At 34.0% G+C, this 23,885-nt stretch overlaps 2 protein-coding genes and 1 pseudogene across 2 annotated transcripts; 2 read left to right on the top strand and 1 right to left on the bottom strand.

Moving 5' to 3' along the window:
* Positions 1–10,185: 10,185 nt before the first annotated feature.
* Positions 10,186–13,028, bottom strand: LOC18034296 (4-hydroxy-3-methylbut-2-enyl diphosphate reductase, chloroplastic). Its single transcript, XM_024178722.1, has 10 exons — positions 13,010–13,028; positions 12,318–12,517; positions 11,934–12,113; positions 11,681–11,812; positions 11,504–11,578; positions 11,309–11,414; positions 11,127–11,221; positions 10,655–10,840; positions 10,476–10,562; positions 10,186–10,295 (listed from the first exon to the last, which is right to left on the bottom strand). Exons 3-10 carry the CDS (start codon positions 12,099–12,101, stop codon positions 10,230–10,232), a joined length of 915 nt encoding a protein of 304 aa, XP_024034490.1. The 5' UTR covers positions 12,102–12,113; positions 12,318–12,517; positions 13,010–13,028; the 3' UTR covers positions 10,186–10,229.
* Positions 13,029–19,665: 6,637 nt separating this feature from the next.
* LOC112096267 (uncharacterized mitochondrial protein AtMg00810-like) lies at positions 19,666–20,361 on the top strand. Its single transcript, XM_024179689.1, has one exon. The coding sequence runs from the start codon at positions 19,666–19,668 to the stop codon at positions 20,359–20,361; it is 696 nt and encodes a 231-aa protein (XP_024035457.1).
* A 12-nt stretch (positions 20,362–20,373) lies between these two features.
* On the top strand, positions 20,374–22,514 carry LOC18033679 (annotated as a pseudogene).
* Positions 22,515–23,885: the final 1,371 nt, after the last annotated feature.

Here is a 23,885-nt window from a genome sequence, read left to right as displayed (position 1 = left end):
ATTGTTTAAGTTTATATGAAAGTATTTTTAACTAACTATGGCCAATGGGCCGTGCCGTGCCTACATTTTTTTCAATTGAGCCCGGCACGGCCCACGGCACGAGCCCGCTCGTGCTGTGCTCATGCCGTGCCGTGGGCTGTGCCCAAAAAAAGCCCACCAACTTTTTCTTTTTTTTAGCGTGCTTTAAAAAGCCCACATGCCTAGCGTGCTTTATTCAAGCCCACGTGCCTGACGTGCTTTTTTAAGCCCACCAACATAATCATAATAATAATAATAATAATAATAATAATAATAATAATAATAATAATAATAATAATAATAATAATAATAATAATATTCACAATCATAATCATATTAATTTTTATTAAGAGAGCAATTAACATTTTATTATTAGTTTATCACAATTTCACAACTATATATTTTATTTCACAATAATCAATCATAATTCATAACACAACAATACATAAATTTAATAATTCCATAGATCATAATAATAATTAATTAAAATTAAAAATACAATCCTCGAATAATCATTACAATAAGTCATAACTACGAAATATTAATATAACAAATCATTTATTTAAACTAAGATTTAATGATTTAAATTAATTTTTAAAAGTCTATGCTAAAAAATATATTAAAACATTTAATTTCATAACATTTTATATTTACTTTTTGTTAAAAAAATTTACTTAGATATATTTTGGCCCACGTGCTATTAATGGCTCACGGGCCGCGTGCTAGCCCACTAATGAACCGTGCTTATTACGTGCTTTTTCGCGTGCCGTGCTTTGGCCCATCTCTAATCGTGCCGTGCTTTAAGGCTCGCGTGCCTAAAATTCTAGGCCCGGTACGGCCCACGTGCGTGCCGTGCCGTGCCTCGTGCCTTACCGAAACGTGCTCGTGCCGTGCCGTGCCCGTGCCGTGCCACGTGCCGCCCGGCCCATTGGCCACCTTTATTTTTAACCATGTTGTGTATTTGAGGATTTGTTTATTTTTAAGGGGAGACTCTGCCGAAATTTTTGCTCGCACAAAATGGGTAATATCTTCATTGAATTATTTTTGATGATCTTGTTTCAAATTGCATATATCTATCTTTTATTTTTCTTATAAAGGGGGAGATAAATATGAAAAGGTTTTGGATAATATCATTTTGGTTAAAATTTTTAATTGGCCATATATTCATGTTTCTCGATTATCCATTAACATATTATCGGTCTTAGCATTAATTTCTAGTAATTTTGATGATGAAAGGGGAGAGATCATGTATTTTGAATATGAAGACATATAATATGTATTTTGATCTTAAAGTATTTGTGCACGGTTATGAAATATTAATGGGGAGTTTACAAATTGTTATAGATAATATATTTAGGGGGAGTTTGTTCTTAAATTTTATTTATAAGTTGAAGTCATGTATGCCATGTATTAAGGGGGAGTTTAATGTCAAAATACATGAGATGTTTGTCATCATCAAAAAGGGGGAGATTGTTAGCCTAAAGGGCTACACATAATGTAATTTTGATGATAACAAACATGTGTCTTAAGTAAAAATAATAAATATTGTATTTCACATTTTCACTAGTTTTTTAAGGATAATATTTATGCAATTGAATCAAGTGAAATCAAGATTGAAGACACTCAACGGACAACGGCAACATCAAGAATATAGTTTAGAGCTCAACGAACAAATTAGTGCGATAAATTCTTGTAAAACTGGTATGATTTAATTGATGCATGATTTAGCATTTGAGAAGCTCAAGAGATTAATTTAATTAAATACTTTTCATAAACTAAAAGACTTTATTTTTATAAAGTAAAGTATTTTGTAAATTTGAGTAATTTGGACTTAAATGCTAAGTTTTTGAAATCTTTGATTTTAATAAGTATTATTATTAAATTTCGAAGTTGGACATTTTTACAAACATTTGAAATTTTTTGGGCCATACTATAATTTATGAATATTTTAGACTAAAGTGAAAGGTTTTGAGAACTTTGAAAAATATGGATATTTGTTGAATAAGACCTTTTTGCGAAATAATAATATCTTTGGGGTCATATCATAATTGCATAAAGTTTTGGTAAAAGAATTATTTTTAAGAATTTCTGAAATTGGACCTATTTAAAAAGTTTTATGACGTTTTGGGCCGTATTATAATTATAGAAAGTTTTAGGCCGAAATATAATTTTAGTGAACAGTGATACTGTAGTAAATTCAAAAATAACGGTAATATCACTGTTCCTGAGCGGCTAACCGGATAAATCAAGCGGCTAACCGCTTGGGCGCGGGAATTTGCCCATAACGGCTAGTTTTCGGGCTTTAACTATAAAAACTCAACTCAAACTTCATTCTCAGAACTAATACAAGCAAATATAAGATCATATAACATATATTGAGCTTCCAAAACGTAAATCATCATTGATTGAATCATTGTTGAGCTATTATTTGTATATCCACTCTTAAAGAGAGTTTTTGTTATAATTTTCATTACTTATCAAATTGTGAGTGTATAAGTGTGAGAAACACTTGGGGTAAAGAGATTGGGGAGATAATCTCTTGATTGTAAAGGTTCATTGACACCTTGGAAGTCAATTGTAAGAACTTGAAGTCTTGGGAGGCTTGGATAGTGAAATAATCGAGCTTGGTTGGCTTGGAGGCGTGGACATAGGCGGGGATTGCCGAACCACGTACAAATCCGTGTGTTTGTTTTTCTCTTCCCTTACTCTTTTATTTTTATGCTTGTTTGAATTTATTGTTTTCTATTTCATTAAGGCGTTAGATTGATTTGTTGTGCGAATTGTATTGCATAATTTTTAAAAACCCAATTCACCCCCCCTCTTGGGTTGCGTTACTTGCATTTCACTATATACGCTAAAAATCCTTCACACCCTTTCTTTAGCATTTTCATTGCCTTAACCATAGAAATCAAACCTTTATGACTTCTATGATTCCCTTGAAAATGAAATTATTCCTCGTCAAGTAGGCGGAAAATAATTTCCTTAGCAAAATAATCTATTGAAACATGGTAAGGTCCTAACCAATCCATCTCCAAAATCAAATCAAAATCGTGCATCTCTAAAGGTTGGAGATCCACAAGGAATTCTCTATCACACAATCTGATCACACATGACTTATAGACATGATCTATTAACTGGCAATCCCCCATAGGGGTACTAATTGTCACGTGAACATCTAGTGGTGTGATAGGCACATCGGCATAACGGGCAAACACACAAGATACAAATGAAATCAATTCTATTAGACAATCTAATTAAACTTTCAAAGAAAGTCTACATAATCCTATCCTAGCGCTCTGATACCACAATTGTAACACCCCAAATCTAACACGTGCGGAGCACGTGAAGAAGGAGGTTATTAACAAATCATAATCTTTACTCATAAATTTCAAACTGAAATACCCCCAATTCTTATTCAAAAAAAAAATCCACAAATTCACACATCTAATACTAAATAATCTCTCCCGAGGACATAAAAATAATAACAAAAGTCTCAAACTCCAAATTACACGTTCATAATAGAAATAACTAAATAGAAACACGAGTTCATTCCTCCTCTTATTCAAATGGCAAACGGAAACAGAAAATTACTACTTCAAAGCTAAGTGCACCTCTCAAAAGAGACTTAATCTGCAAAAGTAATGACGAGGGGTGAGCCGTCAACTCGGTAAGTAACTTCATTCCTAGTATACTGGATATGTATAAGTATTTTGATATTATTATTATAAGTATAAATGTTTTTATACTACTTAAAGGATTAATTGATTTTGATAACAAAATTAGTTTTATGTAAATGTTTTCAAACCTAAATTCTTTTTAACAAAGTATTTTATAAATGCTTTTTAATATGTAAATTATTTTATGACATGACAACTTTTTATGATTTTATCTTTAAAATATTATGCAAGCCTAAATTATTGATATGGACTTTTATGAATTTGATACGAATGTTTTGTACCCATGTTTGATTTCAATTATTGATGATTGTATGAGATTCCTAATGTTTTGGCCCATTGTCCATAGTTATTCTGATTCTGATTCTGATCGTAATATATGATATATCTGTCTGGACCAATACTGGGTCTCTGTTCTGAGTGTGCACACGATATTCTGATTCTGTTTCTGGCCGGGTCACCGGGACTATAGGTGACACTATGTGACGTGAGCTAACATTTTATTTTCTGTATACGTATTATATGATTTGCTTCGTAAGTAAATATGCTTTTGAATATTCTGAATTATTAAGAATTTATGTTATATTATCGTGATATATCGTTTTATGAAAATTATGGATTATAATATATGTTTTAATTAAAAGAAGGCTTGCAATATTTTTGGTATTGATAGGCCTAGTGTGTTAGAAATGGTTTTACTTACCGAGTTGACGGCTCACCCCTCGTCATTACTTTTTGCAGATTAAGTCTCTTTTGAGAGGTGCGCTTAGCTTTGAAGTAGTAATTTTCCGTTTCCGTTTGCCATTTGAATAAGAGGAGGAATAGACTCGTGTTTCTATTTAGTTATTTCTATTATGAACGTGTAATTTGGAGTTTGAGACTTTTGTTATTATTTTTATGTCCTCGGGAGAGATTATTTAGTATTAGACTTGTGAATTTGTGGATTTTTTTTTTGAATAAGAATTGGGGGTATTTCAGTTTGAAATTTATGAGTAAAGATTATGATTTGTTAGTAACCTCCTTCTTCACGTGCTCAGCACGTGTTAGATTTGGGGTGTTACAGTTAAGTACTTTTCATTTGTTCGGAATATCCAACATATTAAATTTTTTAAAGTTTGCATGGTGGCATGATCAGTTTCACAAAATGAGAATGGACAAGCACCATGCGCGGCGTCAACTATTGTGGATCAAATTTGAGAGGATTGATCATTGATGTATCTATTTTTAAAATTTGAGAGTATTGGTGTCATTTTCCCTTGCATTTAACATGTTATATATATATACTTACCTCCTTATTGCAAACATCACAATCTATTGTACTAGAGCTTCTAGACGTGAACCAAGGAGTGGAACAATCAATTAATGTGAAGTCATTTATTCAAAAATTTCATGTAAAATTAACTTTTAGTTAATAATTAATTGTGAAAAATTCTTCAATTTATCAAAAAATTTAACTTAATTTTCCGATGAATCACTGCCTTTTGAATTTTAAGATGATTTTGAGGCTTTCTTTGATAGCTCTAGCAAGTTCTTCATCTTCATTCTGCAACTGCATGTATATATATAATGATTAATTGATTAGCTGATGTTTTCATTAGCTAATAAAAATATTAATTAGCAAAAAAAAAAAAAAGTGATTGGTTAGCAACTTCTCCATGCTTTTTTCCGTGCACATTGAGATCAAGAGCAGAAAGTTGTGTAGCCAATTCGATATCATTGATTTCGGGTCTGTTTGGAATTGAGATTGGACAATTGTAACTTAAAAACTACAGCATTAAAGTGTTTAGTAAACATTAGCTACTGTATATTGAAAGTTATCTTAATATGATTTTTCACTTGTATGATATAAAATCTATTATATCTTTAATAATTTTGTTAAAATTATTATTTAAATATTTTACTACATACTACTAATTTTTACTTCATAATTACATTTTTTTTCTATAGTAACAAAATTTTAAAAGTTACAATACGTCAATTTCAAACAGAATCTTCATATGATTCCTACGATCGAGTTTCAACGGAGAAAAAAAAATTAAGATATTTGAAATCGCACAATTAATCAGCAAATTAAAAGAAGCTAAATCATGAATCGGATCAAATTTTACCACTTCCTAGTGAACAAATTTTATCGCACAATTAATCAGCAAACTAAATGAAGCTAATTAAATTATGAATTGGATCAAATTTTACCACTTACTAGTGAACAAATTTTATCCCACAATTAATCAGCAAACTAAAAGAAACTAATTAAATTATGAATCGGATCAAAATTTACCACTTACTAGTAAACAAATTTGGCCCTGGAAAAAAAATGTTTATCGACATTTTAAAGACTTTGTTAAGTAATAATAATCCAACAGAAAAGGCAAAAATCAATAATAGTGGCGCAGATAAACGTCACGGTAATGGGGAAATTAAATCATAGAGTTAATTTTTTGTCATTGATGTGAATAAACTTTAATCTAGAAAATTTGATTTGCATGTGCATGGAATTAAAAGCAATATCACGTTAAAGAGATTTTTATAAGTTCACAAATATGTAAAGATACATATACAGGCAGTATTTTTTTTCTCATTGAATCTTAAGATTTTTATCATTCATGATTGCAATTGAAAACATTAACTAAACCAAAATGTAAACTCTGCCTAAGGAGAAAACTTAATTAACACGTGTCATATGAAATAGAATGGGATTATAGAGCACATAACTTATAAAAGAAAAAAAATAAAGCAATGTTCACAAATGCAATAACAAAAAATAAAAATAGTTATCCCAATGACAGAATATTAAAAAAACTGGTCGAAAAAATTCATTAGCCCTCATTTCAACTTTGGGCACCAACATTGGACACGTGTTCAATTGTTTGTTCACTGAATGATCGATAGAAACAAATCAGGACATAGCTATCAGAATCCTGTAATAGGTTAATTTTGTGACGGGGTTGTCACGAGTAAGGTTTCCAGGCCTTTTTAATAATAATAGTAAAACAAGATCTTGGATGAGAGAAACCATTGGGCCTAATTCATTTTAGGTAAGAGAGCTGCTATTAGCACCCCCGTGTAATGTTTTTAAAGTCCCAGTTCTAGATATATTGACATTTTTACCCTCGAAAATTCCATTACAAAACAGTGAACGTCCCGTTTTTATTTTTTTAAGATTTCCGTTGATTAAAGGAAAAGGATAAAAAAAAGAAAAGAAAAAAGACTTAGGTGGATGAGATGCCAAAAATAAGATTATGCAAGGAAAGTAGGGCCTCACAATTTCTATCTGTTCAAATATATCCAATATGAAATTCATTAGTATGAATAATAGTATAAGTGAGGATTAATTATTGATGATTATTTCTAAAAATATTATGTGCAAGGAAAGAGAATCAAAATCATTTTCACCGGTCGACATAAGAATGAAGGATATTTGTAGAATAAAAATGCGTATATTTATGAGTGAGTTACTTATGTAACGTTAATGAAATACACTTAGGCCTTGTTTGGTTTAAAGATTGGGTAGAAATAACTTAAAAATTACAGTACTTACTATCGTAGCTTAAAAATAAAGTTGATTTGTTCCACTACTTATATGATGAAAAATCTATAATATTTTTATTATTTTTTATCAAAATTATTACTTAAAAATTATATTTACGATACAATATTAACTTTTATTTTCAAGTTATAGTTTTTTCACAATAGTTATAGTTTAATAGGTCTTAACGGAAGAATTTTATAAGGAATTCAAAGGGTATCAAAAGTCTCACTCTGTAGGAAAATCTTAAAATTGATTTTGGGCACCCATCATCTAATAGTCTAAGAAACCTATAGAAATATTTGCTCAAACAATTGTTAAAAGAAAATGGAGTGAATTTTGTAACCCACGTAGGATTTAAGAGAGTAAGAGACATTGGTTTTAGCCACTTTGATTATCATGAAATTATTATACAATTTTAAAATTGACACGTACCTCTAACTTTGCTGCGCTATTGAGGCATGGCCATGTCCCCATCGAAAATGGTATATTTAATTAACTTCATCTTAAAGGCTAAAGCCCGCAGGAAAGAGACATATGAACTTGAATACTTGATCGCTATATACAACAAAATGTGTGCGCCGTTGAAAATCAAAACAAAACCAACAATTGATCATGTCCTTTATAAACCCCATCCAGCCATCAAAATCTTGATATCTCAAAACATCTTACATTCAAAAACATTAATTCAAGATATCTTCTTCTAAAGATCTAATCAGCAACAACAACGTCTGCGCTTGTGGATATATGGACAAGTGAGCTAGCCAAGCTGCGGGAAAAGGGTCTAACAATTTGGGGAAATAATAACGACTCTAGCCACGGCAATTTTATTAGTGCTTTTGAGTGAGGCAGCAGCAGCAGCAGCCAGGTCGTTTAAGCTAAAGAACACAGCAATAAGTAATTTGGGGCTGGGAAACTCTCTGCTTTTATACAAGAAACGAAATCTCATTCACTTGTATTGCCTTACTCTGAAGCTTAATTTTCCATGCTTATTGACTTCTTTAGCGCTTCAAGATTAAACATTAGTTACTGTAATTTCTTAGCCAGTCCCTATCTACTTCTGCATCCTGTTTCTTTTTTCTTTGTAAAGCATCAGAACTCCTAATAAGATTTTAGTTCAGTGTTGCCATGTGATTGTGATTATAAGAAACCAAAACACTCACAAACAGATCTATATCATAACATGCATGAATCATGTATGCATGAAGTCATTTATATCAATGCTAGGGGTGTTCGCGGATCGGATTTTACGGATTAGACATCAATCCATATCCGATCCACAATTTTACGGATTATAATTTTTTAATCCAATCCAATCCACGGATTGATTAAACTCAATCCAAATCCAATCCACACATCTGCGGATCGGATGCAGATTTGACTCAATCCATATCCAATCCATACGTATGCGAATCGGATGCGGATTTAACTTAATTCATATCCAATCCACCATTTTGCGCATTAGTTTCCGAATTAAAAATTTTTAGTTCTCCCCAATCCATGAACAAATGAAATTAAAAAAAAATCTAATATAAAAATAATTTTACTACCAATTAAATTTAAAATTGAATAAAATTTAAACAAATTAATTGTTTAAATAAAACTAAAATAATACCATTCAAAGTTTCAAAATATAGTACATCGAGATTAATTGTTCAAATAAAGCTACAATAATACGTTTAAAGTTTCAAAATATAACACACTAAGATTAATTATTCAAATAAAGTTACAATAATACATTAACATAACACCGAAATTAATTGTTCAAATAAAGCCACAATTAATTGAAATGGCGAAGTTTCTGAAACCAAACACAATCTGATCCTTCACCAGAGCTATTGCACTTGTCGAAAAGTGGTAATTACGGAGCCGTCAACGATGGGAACCAGGAGAAGTACGGGTGACGATCTTGAAGGTTGTGATAGTGCAATTGTTTGGCTGGAACCAGTGATTGTGAAGTGGCTCGATGGACTCGGGAAAGAAGATGGCTTGCTCTCGCTGGAATCACGCGGCCAACGTCCTTCAAAACGGTGTGAGAGTGTATCGAACTAGTATTGGGTGTTGCTAGTGCGTGTGACGACGGGGAAGCTTAGGGTTTTTTATTTGCAAATTGTTGGTGACTTGGCGTTACGTTACTTTGCTTTTGGGTGACTTTGCAAATTGTTGGTAACTTGGCGTTATGTTACTTTGCTTTTGCCAGTGCGTGTGACTTTGCTTTTATTTTGTTTTACAATTTTTACAAGTTATATTTGTATATTTGATTATTTAATTATTTTTTATTTAATATTATTATTGGGTAATGGCTAAGATATGTTATAGTGCTTTTTTTTTTTATATTAATCACGAGGTATCCTGGGGAGGGCCCCAACTGTGGGAGGCACCTTTAAGCCCGTACCACAACCCAGACTAGAAGTCCCCGCTCGAACCGGGAGGCACAGGTTCTCCCAACAAAGGCTTATGTAACTATGTAATGTCACATTTATAATATTCTTTAATTAAATTTATAATAAATTTTTAACTAAATAAATAAATATATATATATATATATATTGTGGATTCACGGATTTTTACGGATTTACAGAAGTAAATCCATATCCAATCCATCAACTGCGGATTTTTAAATTTTCAATTCATATCCAATCCACGGATCGGATTTTCACGGATCAGATGGATTGAGCGGATCGGATTGAATTATGAACACCCCTAATCAATGCAGGAATCCAAAATATCATGCATGAAGTCACGTTTGCATGCAAAGGGCAATATCATGCATGAAGTCATGTATGCATGCTTGCATGCGGGGGCTTGAACGATAATCACAGGGGTTTTTATATCATATCATGCTGGCTAGAAATTGCAATCACTAACATCATATTACACAAAAACTAAAAATTTCAGATCACATGGGCACTAAGAAAAGACTCAGAAGAGGGCTGTGTTTATAATTTTACAATATCTAATTGTAGAATCACATTGAAATTTATTGATAATATGTACGTTTGGACCTCAGTTTACGCCAATTGCAAGGCTTCTTCACGCTCGATCTCGAACACCTTTTTAAGGACATTTTCAACTGCCTGGATAAAACACAGAGAGGAAAATTATAACAATCTTTAAGTTAAACAGCTAGAAAATTTACCATGAGCAGACGAAAATGATGTAATTAGTTGTGGCATGGTAAATTAGACGTCAAGAATGAAAAAATAAAGTCAAAGTAAGCAAAAATATATTTAGAAATTTTATGCGTCAGAAATTACCTTATCTGGGATGGAGGCACCGGCTGTTACACCGATTGTGATCTGTCCTTTCGGCAGCCAATTTTCTTTCTCCACCAGCTCGCCATGCTATAATAACATAGCACAGGAAATTAATAAAGAAATTCGAAACTTAAAATTACTCTGTTGATGCAAGTGAAATTCAATATGTTCACCCGTACCATTAATTTATGTGCTATTTTGTTTCCGGGACCTATTCTTTTCGCACTGTCGATCCAGTATGAGGAGATTCCACGGTCTTCTGCAATCTTTTGAAGACTTGAGGTAGTGCTCGAGTTCCACCCACCAACAAGCAAAATAAGATCGATTTTTTCCTCAACCAACTTATACATTGCATCTTGCCGCTCCTGCAAAAATTGAAACCAAAATCTTTAGCTTAAATTTTACTTAACACAACTGAATGTTACACAACTAGCTGTTTAACTAGTGGCTGAGTATTGCACTCTTGCGGGCGGAGCAGTTCGGTCAGTGAAAACAAATGGTCAAGTATGTTGTTAGGTTTGGCATATCGAGGTTCAAAATTCTGGGTTTTATAAAGATCGTTAAAAGACATGCGGTGGACAGGAAGTTCTATGACACACAAAATTATAAAAATCTGAAAAGGAAAAGCCATGAGTTAGAAGAAGAAATTACTTGTGCAGCATAAAAAATTGTGTTGAAGCTTATGAAGTGTTCATTGACATTTTCAACTCCAAATTTACGCATCATGGTCTTCTCTACTAATTTTCCTGTAACAATGAAAAATTTCTCAAATACCAGAAGCCAAACTTTCTTGGAAACAGGTGGGGTGACATCAGCATTATGGTGCAACTAACCAATCTCTTCTGTTTCACCGTTGAGCATTGTAGTTTGGTTTGCAATGCCAACTTTTACCAAGTCAACATCTGGATCAAACCCTTTTGAAACAGATTTCTTGAATTTCTGTAGGCAAGCAAATAACTATATCAATATCTGCAAAACTCTCCAAAAATTGTCAACATTCACGGTCAAGTAAGCGACAAAACTCATACCTCAAGGAATGCTTCTTTTGTTGAGCTAGAGCCATTAAGTTCACCCCCAAGAATGTAATCACACACATATTCAGCCTGGATTAAATCATAATTGGAAAAAACATTCCAATGAATATCTCCTAATATCGCTCTACAGTTTCTCCAGAAAATAGAATATAATCCGCCTTCTGAACATACCTCTTTCATATCCTTGACTATGATATACTTCCCTGCAAAAGATGCAGTTGCTACAGTTTCCTCATGAGAATATTTACCGTGAATAATTGAAGTGTAGTCTCCCTTCTTGTGCTTCTCAACCGTGGTCCAGACCTTCACAAAAAAATTTTAAAATTGTATATATTATGTAACATGAAGAGGGAATGAGGGATTGAAGATATAACCAGCAAATGAATAATCATAGTAACAGCTGATCCGTCTCAGCCAAAGGTACCTTTGACACCCAAGGGCAAGTTGTATCAACAATCTGCACATTCTTGTCATTCAGAGTCACCATTTCTTCAACCGGAGCCCCATATGGAGGCAAAACCACAACATCACCCTTATTTACCACATTAAATTTCTTCTTTCCTTCCTCAACAGGTATATTTTTAACTTCCATCTCCTCCAACCGCTGCCATGTATGACTTAAGAGCCTCAGTAATATTTTAGTAGAATATAGTAATAAAAGAATCAAATCATGACTACAGATCTACTCTTTGCAATCCATAACCATGAAAATGAGTAAACGAGCAACTAACTTAACAAACAGCAGGGCAGCAAAAATATTTAAATTGAAAATATTATAAAAGAAGAATTGGTTTTTTTTTTTTAAGACCTAATTAATAGATGGACTGTGAAGGATTATTTCATTGGTAATCCAGATCTTCTCATCGGGAAACTGTTTTCTTGCTTCATAACCAATCTGCACAGCACGCTCAACTCCCCAGCAAAAGCCATATGCTTCGGCCAGCTTCACCGTAACATTTCCCCAAGTATATTCGTTTCCATTCTCCTTCAATTTCTTTATAATATCACCTGAAAGAATTTTCAACGAAATCAACAAAAGTAAAAATCATCACCGCATAACACTAACTCCAAATAGAAACACTAAGATTTAAAAAAAGTCTCTTTTAACATGTGTTAATCACAAAGTGATGATGAGTTCATAAAAAGATAAATCATTGATTGATCCAGCTTTCTTAAATAAAATTGTTAAAAGAAAAAGTTCATTCAATAAAATTGTAAAAAAAAAATACACGAATTTCTTTATTTTTTAATTTTTATTATTTAATATATCCATTTAGGAAGTATAAATTAAGCTGAATAATGAATCACTTGGGAGTGTCACATAGAAAGTGTGAAAGTAATAAGATTTCAAGCTCCCCAAATTAGAGATGCTTTACTTGAATTTGCAGAAGTTAGTGAATATCCCAAAATAAAAAGTGGAGCTAAATGCTTAGCAACATATAAATTGAAAATTTTTGAATTTTGTTAGGTATGACTATTTGGTATGCAAATTGATGTTACCATAAATTAGCTAAATACAAAGTGTTGGCTTCCACTGGCAATGGAGTCCCCTTAAGTGGCTTGACTGGGTTTGCTCCCCAGTTCGAGTCGCAGGGAAGTCGCCTTTGTTGGGAGAACCTGTGCCTCCCGGTTCGAGCGGGGACTTCTAGTCTGGGTTGTGGTACGGGCTTAAAGGTGCCTCCCACAGTTAGGGCCCTCCCCAAGATACCTCGTGGATAAGACCAAAAAAAAAAAAAAAAAATCAACTAAAAGGTCTTACATCTTTTTTTGAAAACTATAGACAAAATGGTTTTGTATCTGCTATGATTTCAGCTAAAGAGATTGCAAATGAAATGGAAATAGAACCAAAATTTCATGAAAAACATATAATTCACAGAAAAAATAAATTTGGTGAGAATAATAGTGAAGAGAAAATTTTGTTTCCTGAAGATTCTTTTAGAATTGATTTCTTATATATAGTAGACCAAGCTATTTCTTCAATCACCAATAGATGAGCAGTTTCAATTCTATGAAAATATTTTTGGATTTTTATTTATTTTTGAAAAATTAAAATCATTAAATGATGAAAGTCTAAAAAATTGTTGTATTAATCTTGAAAATGCCTTGAAATATGATATGTTTTCTGATATTGATGGATTAGATTTATTTTTGAAGTTAAAAGTCTTAAAAGAAGTCTTACATATTGAAAGAAATACTCTATTTGATATGCTTAATTATATTTTAAAAAAATAGATTTTTTTCCAAATGCATTTGTTGCTTGTAGAATATTATTAATAGTACCTATAATTGCTACTTCTGCTGAGATAAGTTTTTCTAAATTAAAGTTATTAAAATCTTATTTAAGAACAATAACGTCACAAGAAAGATTAAATGAATGAACTATATTAGCTATTGAGAAAGATTTGTTAGATAAATTAGAATATAAGATTTTAATTAATAATTTTACATCTCAGAAAGCAAGAAGAATAAAATTTAATTGATTAGTAATTTGCATCATTGATGGCTTGCAACAAGGATCATAGTAGGTAGGAACAATGATTTAAAGTTCATGAACGGGAGAGACTATAGTTGTGGCTGAAGAAGGTTTAGAGTATTTTAAGGAGATGGAATTTGTGGAAGACAAAACTAGTTAATATTATAGTGGAAATAATTAGATATCATTCCTACTATTTTTTCTTTTTTATTTTTGGATCTTGTTGATAATTGTTGTGTAATTCAAGATATTATTGAATGTAATTGAATTTTGAGTTATTTGATGTTTCTATGAGAGTTTTTCGAGATATTTGATATTTTTGTGAGAGTTAATATTTTAATGAAAGAAGGCTTAAAATAAAATTTAACCTAAGGCTTCCAATTGGCTAAAGCCAGTTCTATGAGTCAAAATAAAGAAATTTAAGTAAAAATAATTTCATTTCCTACTGAATAAACAAAAGAAAATCCAGTAGCAAAAAATTAATTTAAACCAAAAGAATGAAAATCTTACTTGTGTATTGTTGATTCATGAGCTCCATAGTCTCTTCTTTGTGGCCAAATCCTCTCCGATTATAATTATCACTTCTCATCAGGTTATGCCGAAATAGTTTCGCGTCAAATTCGGCACCAACAGCCACCGCTGAGCTCGGCAATTCTTGACCGGAGCATCTGACGATCACAGGCTTCCAGCGGCGGAGAGCCAGCCCTCCGGCGCGATTATTATGGCGGGAAGCTATGTCAGTTCGCGTGCATAGACGGCAGAATTGCAGAGTCGTCGCCGTGACAGATTGAAAGAAAAAGAGACGACGCAAGAAATGATAGAGGAATCGAATTTAATTGCTACTAAGCTTATAAATATTAATAATAATTATAAGGCTGACCTTGAATTCCAAAACATGCACGCATCATTTCATTAGCTAAACCCCTAGTTGCTACGAAGCTAATAATAATATTATTAAGGCTGACCTTGAATTCCAAACCGTGCATGCATCATTTCAAAATTAAATGATACACCTGTAAGTTGATTTTCAAAATTAAAATTATGGAATGATTTTCAAAATTAAAATTATGAAATATAGATGTCAGCATGAGACATATAAATGCATATATATCTATATGGTTTTGCATCGAGTTACTTCACAATCCTCTTCCTCCAAAACAATTTGTATTCTCCTTAGTGATGAGCTTTTGACCAATAAATGCTTTTACACACACACATATAATTAGCAGACTAGCTGTAAAAAAAATTATATTTTAATGTTGTTGTAAGGAGAAATGTAACAAGTCAAATAATGTGAACATGAAGACTAGAAACTAACTAGAAACTCCACTGTGCATGGATTAGAAAAATGCATTTAGGTCACAAAAAAACACTAATGGGTAATGGGGTTTTATCGCCATTCTAGAGGTCCCATCATGCCAGCTCTGTCTCGCAAAACAAAATGACCTCATTCAACATCATCTCTGCCCGCTGCAGCAAGAGCTAGTCCCAACAAAATACGACACACCGCACTCTGTCTCTCTGTTTCTTGTTTTCATAAAATTAGGAGCCGAAATTTGACTCACAAAGGGCTTTGCTGCAATGTCTCATTACTCGTTCTTGAACGATCAGCTCTCTAAGAGAACCTCTATTAAGGAAGCACATCTCAGCTTCTTAGTCAAAGATCAGTCAATGCAAAGAGTGATCAAAGAAGCCGAGTCAGTAGAGTAATTGAGAGTGTGCCAGGTCATTGACAGCTCAGCCTCACTAGTGACACTTGTCTATTGTGCTCTGCATCTTTTATTCTGTTGTTTCTGTTTTAGTTCTGCAGTTAGTTAAGCTCACGAGCTGATATAAAAACCGATTGTATTTTCTATTTTTAATACAATAAAAATATTGATGAAATTCAGTTAAGAAATATTTTCTTTTCTCTGTACATTTTCTTTCCATCCAAACAGAGTAAGGTTTTCCTTTATGGTATCAGAGCCAGATCAATATGACTAGCTCCAACAATCCAATCGTAAACACAAACACTAATTCAACAAATTTTTCATTCAACAATCCAGTGAAGCTAGATCGAGCCAATTACTTAATTTGGCGATCTCAAGTATTAGCTTCCATAAGAGGCAACAGGCTTGAAGGTTTCATTAATGGAACAAAATCTGAACCAGAGCAGTATCTCACTCGAAGAACAGCTGATGGATCTACACAGGTGATTGAGAATCCAGAATTTATCACCTGGAAATCACAAGATCAAACACTTCTTGGCTGGCTCTTATCTTCAATAAGTGAAGGTACACTTGGTCTCGTTATTACTCTTGATAGTTCATATGCTGTATGGAAAACACTTGAGAAAAAATTTGGAGTACAATCTAAAGCTAAGGTACTTCAGATCAAGTATGAAATAAACACTTTAAAGAAAGAATCAATGAATGTTGAAGATTATTGCATGAAAATGAAAGCATTAGCTGATAAACTTGCTTGTGCTGGGAGTCCTTTGAATGATAGAGAATTGTTGATGTACATTCTTAATGGTCTCGGATCAGGCTTCCTAGATATAGCTTCTTTTATCACTGCTTGTAAAATGGATTTTGATGATGCATATGCATTGTTGCTCACTCATGAGTCTAGAATTGAGCAACAAGAGCAAGATGCTAAAACTGTTTTCAATGCTAATTTGGCACAAGGCATGTTTAATGCTAATTTTGCACAAACAAAGGGAAACCATAGAAGAGGTGGTTATACAGGAGGTTTTCAAGGCAATTATTTTGGTGGGAGAGGATCTGGTACTGGTAGAGGTTTTCCTTCAAGAAATTTTTCTGGATTTAATGGTTTCAATGGAGGATATTCTGGTTTTAGTGGTTATGGCAGAGGTCAAAACATGTATCAAATGAAAGGAAAACCAATCTTCAATGGCATGTCTCCTACTATGCCATCCAATTTTTTTGGAAATTCACATCAAAATTCTGCTAGTATTTCTGAAGAAGTGATAATATGTCAGATTTGTTCTAAACCTGGACATAGTGCTGATGTTTGCTGGTATAGATTTAATGAAGATTTTATTCCAGCTTCATCTAGAGTCAATAACAAAGGAAAAATTCCAAAGTCTGCTTATATGACTAATCTGGAATCAGCTAATTACATGCCATCTTATATGCCTAATTTTGATGAATATTCTGCTGGAATGTCTCCTGTATATATGCCGGGTTTTCATGCTTCATATTCCCCTGGAGCTGCATATATGGCCAACTTTGAAGGGCCTGCTGATGAAGGCTGGTATTTGGATAGTGGAGCTACACATCATCTCACAAACAACATGGCCAATATGCACATTAGAGAAGAATTCAAAGGTAATGATCAACTCATCATAGGAAATGGTCAAGGCCTACCTATCACTCATGTTGGTAATGCTTCTCTTCGATCTGGTCATACAACTACCTGCATTTTGTTAAAAGATATGCTGCTTGTGCCTTCTATAACAAAAAATCTTTTAAGCATATCCAAACTAACCTCAGATAATAACATCTCTGTTGAATTTTGTGGTAATGTTTGTTTTGTGAAGGACAAAATGAAGGGGCAAGTTCTTCTGCAGGGGCTTGCTGAGAAAGGACTCTACAAGCTGCAACTTAAACCAAGTTCACCCAGCTCACCTAATACTCAAACTCATGAGTCATATATGTCAGTTGTTCATTCAAATAAGCCTTTGTCCATGTTGTCTTTTGTTGATAGAAACAATCAGACCTCAAATAAATCTGATTCTTTTGCCAAGGCTTGTTTCAGTTCTGTTTCATCAAATTGTACTCAAACAGTTGATCAATTAACTTTGTTGCATAGAAAGTTTGGTCATCCGAATTTGAATGTTCTTATACACTTGCTGAAGTTTTATAATTGTGCTAAAGTCTCTCTGAAGTTACTTAGAAATTCCAGTCATAGTGTGTGTGAAGCATGCCAATTGGGAAAATCTCATAGATTACACTTTGCAACTACAGAGATAAAAACTACTCATGTTCTGGAACTTATACACACAGATCTTTGGGGGCCTTCACCAGTTTTGTCTAGGAATGGATATAAGTACTATATTAGCTTTGTTGATGATTATAGCAGATATACATGGATCTATCCCCTCAAGCTTAAATCAGAAGCTTTAGAAGTCTTTAAGCTATTCAAACTTCAAGTTGAAAATCAGTTCAGCACATCTATCAAGATGTTGCAATCAGATTGGGGGGGAGAATATAAAGTGTTTACAGATTTTCTAAATCAAAATGGCATTCTCTTTAGACACTCATGTCCTTATACACATCATCAAAATGGATCAGTGGAAAGAAAACATAGACATATAGTTGAACTTGGTTTAACCTTGTTAGCTCAAGCAAATTTATGTCTTCAATATTGGTGGGATGCTTTTCATACTGCAGTATTTCACATTAATAGGTTACCTACTCCAGTGCTCAAAAATCAAACACCATATGAGAAGTTGTTTAACCACAAAGCAGATTATAGTTTTCTTAAGTGTTTTGGCTGCTTATGTTATCCATTCCTGAGAGACTATAATAGACATAAGTTTGATTTTCATTCCAGCAAGTGTATATTCATTGGGTACAGTCCATCCCACAAAGGCTATAAATGTCTTCATCCTTCAGGTCAAGTATACATTGTCAGACATGTTACATTTGATGAAACTTGTTTTCCTTCAACTACCATTGATAATAAAACCAATACCTCATCTTCTGATCCTGAGTCTGTCAAAACACTGAACCAACAGCAAGTATCTCAATTGTCTACCTTGCCATATATTCCTGACAACAGTTCTGAAGAGTCTTTCTCAGCAGGAACCAGCAGTAACATAACTGAATCTTCATCAGGTTCTGATCATACAATCTCTGTTCAACAAAATCAACAACTTGATTTACTTGAATCTTCAGGCTACACACAAACACCAACTACAAACACTTCACCTGCATCAGCTCAAACTCTCCAACCAGAACCTCAAAATCCAATTTTGCCACATGACATATTAACCAACACACATTCACAAAACCAACAAACTATCCATCATCCTACACACAAAATGATCACTAGAGCTAAATCAGGTATATTCAAACCAAAGGTGTTTTGTGCTGTTCTGTCAAATAGAGAACCAGATACAGTAGAAGAAACATTAGAAGATCAAAGATGGTGTCAGGCAATGAAAGATGAGTATGATGCATTAATGAAGAACAATACTTGGATTCTGGTACCTAACACCTCTGAACAGAAGGTTGTTGATAATAAATGGGTATTTAGAGTCAAGTATAATATTGATGGGAGTGTTGCCAAGCATAAAGCAAGACTTGTTGCCAAGGGATTTCAACAAGTAGCAGGAGTTGATTATTTTGAGACTTTCAGTCCAGTAGTTAAACCAGCTACAGTTCGAGTGGTATTAAGCTTGGCTGCAATGAATGGCTGGAAAATAAGGCAAGTAGATATTAATAATGCATTCTTGAATGGTGATTTAGTTGAAGATGTTTTTATGAAACAACCTGAGGGTTTTATCAATGTTCATAAACCTGGTCATATTTGCAAGTTGAATAAGGCACTTTATGGGTTGAAGCAGGCTCATAGAGCATGGTTTGATAAGCTCAATGAAACTTTGATTAAATGGGGATTTCAGAATTCAAGAGCAGATACATCACTATTTCTGAAGAAAGAAAAATGATCTATGATTATGATATTAATCTATGTGGATGATATACTAATTACAGGTCCCAACAGCAAAGCTCTTGAGGATTTTATCTCTTATTTCAGTTCAGTTTTTGCCTTAAAGGATCTAGGGAGTTTGTCTTATTTTCTAGGAATTGAAGTCTCTTACTACAATGGAAGTATTTTCTTGTCTCAAAGAAAATATATCAGAGACTTACTGGAAAAAGCAGAGCTGCTAAGTTGTAAAGGATGTGATACACCAATGACTACTGGAACAAAACTTCATAAACAAGTTGATGGTTCACTTGGTCAATTTATTGATGATCCTTCAGCATATAGAAGTTTTGTTGGTGGCTTACAATATGTGATACTTACAAGGCCTGAGATAGCATTTGCAGTACATAAGCTTAGTCAATATGTTGCTATGCCAACTTTACAGCATCTAATGGCATGCAAGAGGGTGTTAAGATACTTAAAGGAAACTCAGGACTATGGACTGAAATTTGGAGTTGAAGGGGAGCTGACACTAACTGGATACACAGATGCAGATTGGGCTTGTGACATTGATGACAGGAAATCAGTTGGTGCATACTGTATTTACTTGGGAAACAATCTAATCTCATGGTCTTCTAAGAAGCAATCAGTTGTGACTAGATCTAGTGCTGAAAGTGAATATAGATCTCTTGCTGCAGCTTGTGCAGAGATTACTTGGCTTCAATAATTGTTCAGTGAAATGAATCTGCAGTGCACTTCAACTCCAGTGATATGGTGTGATAACAAGAGTGCTACTGAGCTTGCAAAGAATCCAGTTTATCATTCAAGAACCAAACACATTGAACTGGACATGCACTTCATTAGAGATAAAGTTGTTGCCAAGGAATTGCAGATTAATTACATACCCAGTGAAGAACAAATTGCAGATGTCTTAACAAAACCCTTAACCTTCAATCATTTTAATTTCTTTAGAAGCAAACTCAATGTGCAACCTTGCCCGTTGAGTTTGAAGGGGGCTATTAAGGAAGCACATCTCAGCTTCTTAGTCAAAGATCAGTCAATGCAAAGAGTGATCAAAGAAGCCGAGTCAGCAGAGTAATTGAGAGTATGCCAGGTCATTGACAGCTCAGCCTCACTAGTGACACTTGTCTATTGTGCTCTGCATCTTTTATTCTGTTGTTTCTGTTTTAGTTCTGCAGTTAGTTAAGCTCACGAGCTGATATAAAAACCGATTGTATTTTCTATTTTTAATACAATAAAAATATTAATGAAATTCAGTTAAGAAATATTTTCTTTTCTCTGTACATTTTCTTTCCATCCAAACAGAGTAAGGTTTTCCTTTAACCTCAATTTTCGGGTTACGTATATGGGTTGTTCTCGGTATTTGCGTAGGAGCTGGAATAGTTTTAGTTCTCTTCCTCATATCTCTTTGGTTCACTTCAAAACGCAATAGCAACAACTCAAAACGACAGCTCAACGCTACCAAGTCGTCCTCTCTCTGCAACAACTACAACAGCAGCAGCGGCAACCCAACAATTCCAAACATCTCCAAAGAAATTCAAGAAATCCGAATCGACCTGGACTCCAAATCGATCTCCAACTGCAAACCTCATTCCGCGCCAAATCCTGAGCCGTTACCCGAACCGGAGCCAATTTTGGTTGAAGACAGCCCCGTTAGGGGCCGCAACAGAATTCACATCGAAATAGGCAAAGACCACCGGATTGCTTACCGCCGGGTCGCATCACGGGTCCGGTGATCAGACGATGGCTGCGGCAATTGCGCCGGAGGTTTCACACCTGGGATGGGGCCATTGGTATACTTTGAGAGAGCTTGAGGTGTCCACTAATGGGTTTGCTGATGAGAATGTGATTGGTGAAGGTGGTTATGGAATTGTTTACCGTGGCGTGTTAGAGGATAACACCAATGTTGCTGTTAAGAATTTGCTTAACAACAGGGGACAAGCTGAGAAGGAGTTTAAGGTTGAAGTGGAAGCAATTGGACGTGTCCGACATAAGAATTTGGTGAGATTGGTAGGTTATTGTGCTGAAGGAGCTCATAGGATGCTTGTTAATGAATACGTTGACAATGGCAACTTGGAACAATGGCTTCATGGAGATGTGGGGCCTCACAGCCCTCTTACATGGGAGATTCGGATGAATATAATACTTGGAACGGCCAAAGGGCTGACATACCTGCATGAGGGGCTTGAACCAAAGGTTGTTCTCCGTGATATCAAGTCAAGCAACATTTTTGCTTGATAAGCAGTGGAATCCGAAATTATCCGACTTTGGCCTAGCAAAGCTTTTGGGCGCAGAGAGGAGCTACGTGACAACTCGTGTGATGGGAACATTTGGGTATGTGGCTCCAGAATATGCTAGCACTGGGATGTTGAATGAAACAAGCGATGTATACAGTTTTGGTATCCTTATCATGGAAGTAATTTCTGGTAGAAATCCAGTGGATTACAGCCGCCCTCCAGGGGAGTTCCAATTTCAGGTGAATTTGTTTGAGTGGCTTAAAACAATGGTCACAAATGGCAATGCAGAGGGTGTTTTGGATCCTAGGTTGCAAGAGAAGCCTTCTTCAAGGGCATTGAAGCGTGCTCTTTTAGTAGCTTTACGCTGTGTGGACCCAAATGCTCACAAGAGGCCAAAGATGGGGCATGTGATACATATGCTTGAAGCTGAAGAGTTCCCTTTCCGAGATGAACGTAGAGCTGGAAGGGAACATGGACGCTCGCCGCATTATGGTATTAAGGGTAGGTTGATGGAGAAGGGTGTAAGCGAATCAGGTGATAGCAGCGGATATGAAAGTGGTGTCAAAACCAATAAGCCATTATGGAGAAAGCTAGAACCTGAAGAGCAGTAGCCTTCCCACATTCTGTATATGGTGAATTGACACACCTTGGTTTCCCCCTTAGCCAGGTTTAGTTGGCTTATGCTAATATTATTCTGCCTGTATATGTAATTCACATTTGTGAGCTCGTCTGTTTCTCGATTCTGTGGTATTCCGTGTCCTGCTTTTTGGCATTCTAGTTGATCCCTGATCTTTCTTGCTAATTTCAATGTCTGGAAATTCCGAAGAATGTGATATTGCTGAAATCTTTTTGTTAGTAAAAATAAATAAATAAATAATGTGAATATGAGATCATGAAAGTATGGGAGCATGAGACTATGTAAGATCTGTAAGATCGGTAAGGAGTTTAATAAGTCAATTATGCTCAACTAAATGAGAGTATGAGAGTATGTGAACATGTAAGTATGAGAACATGAGAGTGAAAAATTATTTTTAATATATTTTTAATATAGTCCTTTATTTAATTTTCTGGTTGACTAAAATCCACGTCAACAATTATAATTTTTTATGATATATATATATATATCGCACGGAATGTGTACTTGAACTTTAATTAAACCAAAGCAACATTTTTTTTTTTAAAGTAACCTCGACAAAATGAGAGAGCTTTGTTAAATGTAAGAGGAGTTAATCCAAAGCATCATTTGATTGTTACAAAATAACGTTGTTTTGTTATGGTTTCACTTCAAGTTTGTTTACAAACATTTGAATAAGATGACATCTACATATGTATATCATATTCAAGAAATTGAAGAAAAAATAAAAAGATAAAGTTACGCTTCGGAGATTGACACTACCATATGGAAGTCTATGAGTTAGTCCAAATACAATGACACCTGGATGAACAGAGTATTTGCACAAGTAGTAGATAATAGTTTAAATAAAATTTATGATGATAGATCCCACAAACACACATGAGAAGTAAATTTCGAGAATGTTTCCTTCATTAAAAATATACAAACATATGCATGTACTAGCTCCAAATCTCTAAATATTAATTCAATTTGGTCTTTTGTAAATAGAGTAAGAAGTCAATACATATGTAATTCAGTTTTAAATAGATACTTTAATTTGGAATGGAATCCAATAGGATGCTAAAAATGAAAAGAAAGAATAGTCTTGGCTCCAATATTTTAATCATAAATCATTTATAAGCAGTAAAAACCAAAAAAGAAAAAAAAATCTCGTTCTAGTTAATGTATAAATGTATTACACCTCAATAATTCTTATAGTAGTTTGTTGTTTTGGCATAATTGAAGTAATATAATCACTTTAATTAACTCCTTCCACGTAAAATAATGCAAAAAGAAATAAATAAAATCATTAATATATATTGAAATAGGTACCCCAGGCTTGTTCCTTGGCTTGTATGTTTCCTCATCTCAATTCTTGTT

Source organism: Citrus clementina, unplaced genomic scaffold (genome assembly GCF_000493195.1).
Source record: "Citrus clementina cultivar Clemenules unplaced genomic scaffold, Citrus_clementina_v1.0 scaffold_8, whole genome shotgun sequence".
Taxonomy (NCBI): domain Eukaryota; kingdom Viridiplantae; phylum Streptophyta; class Magnoliopsida; order Sapindales; family Rutaceae; genus Citrus; species Citrus x clementina.
Note: the sequence above shows the minus strand (reverse complement) of the source record. Positions and strands in the feature narration are given on the sequence as shown.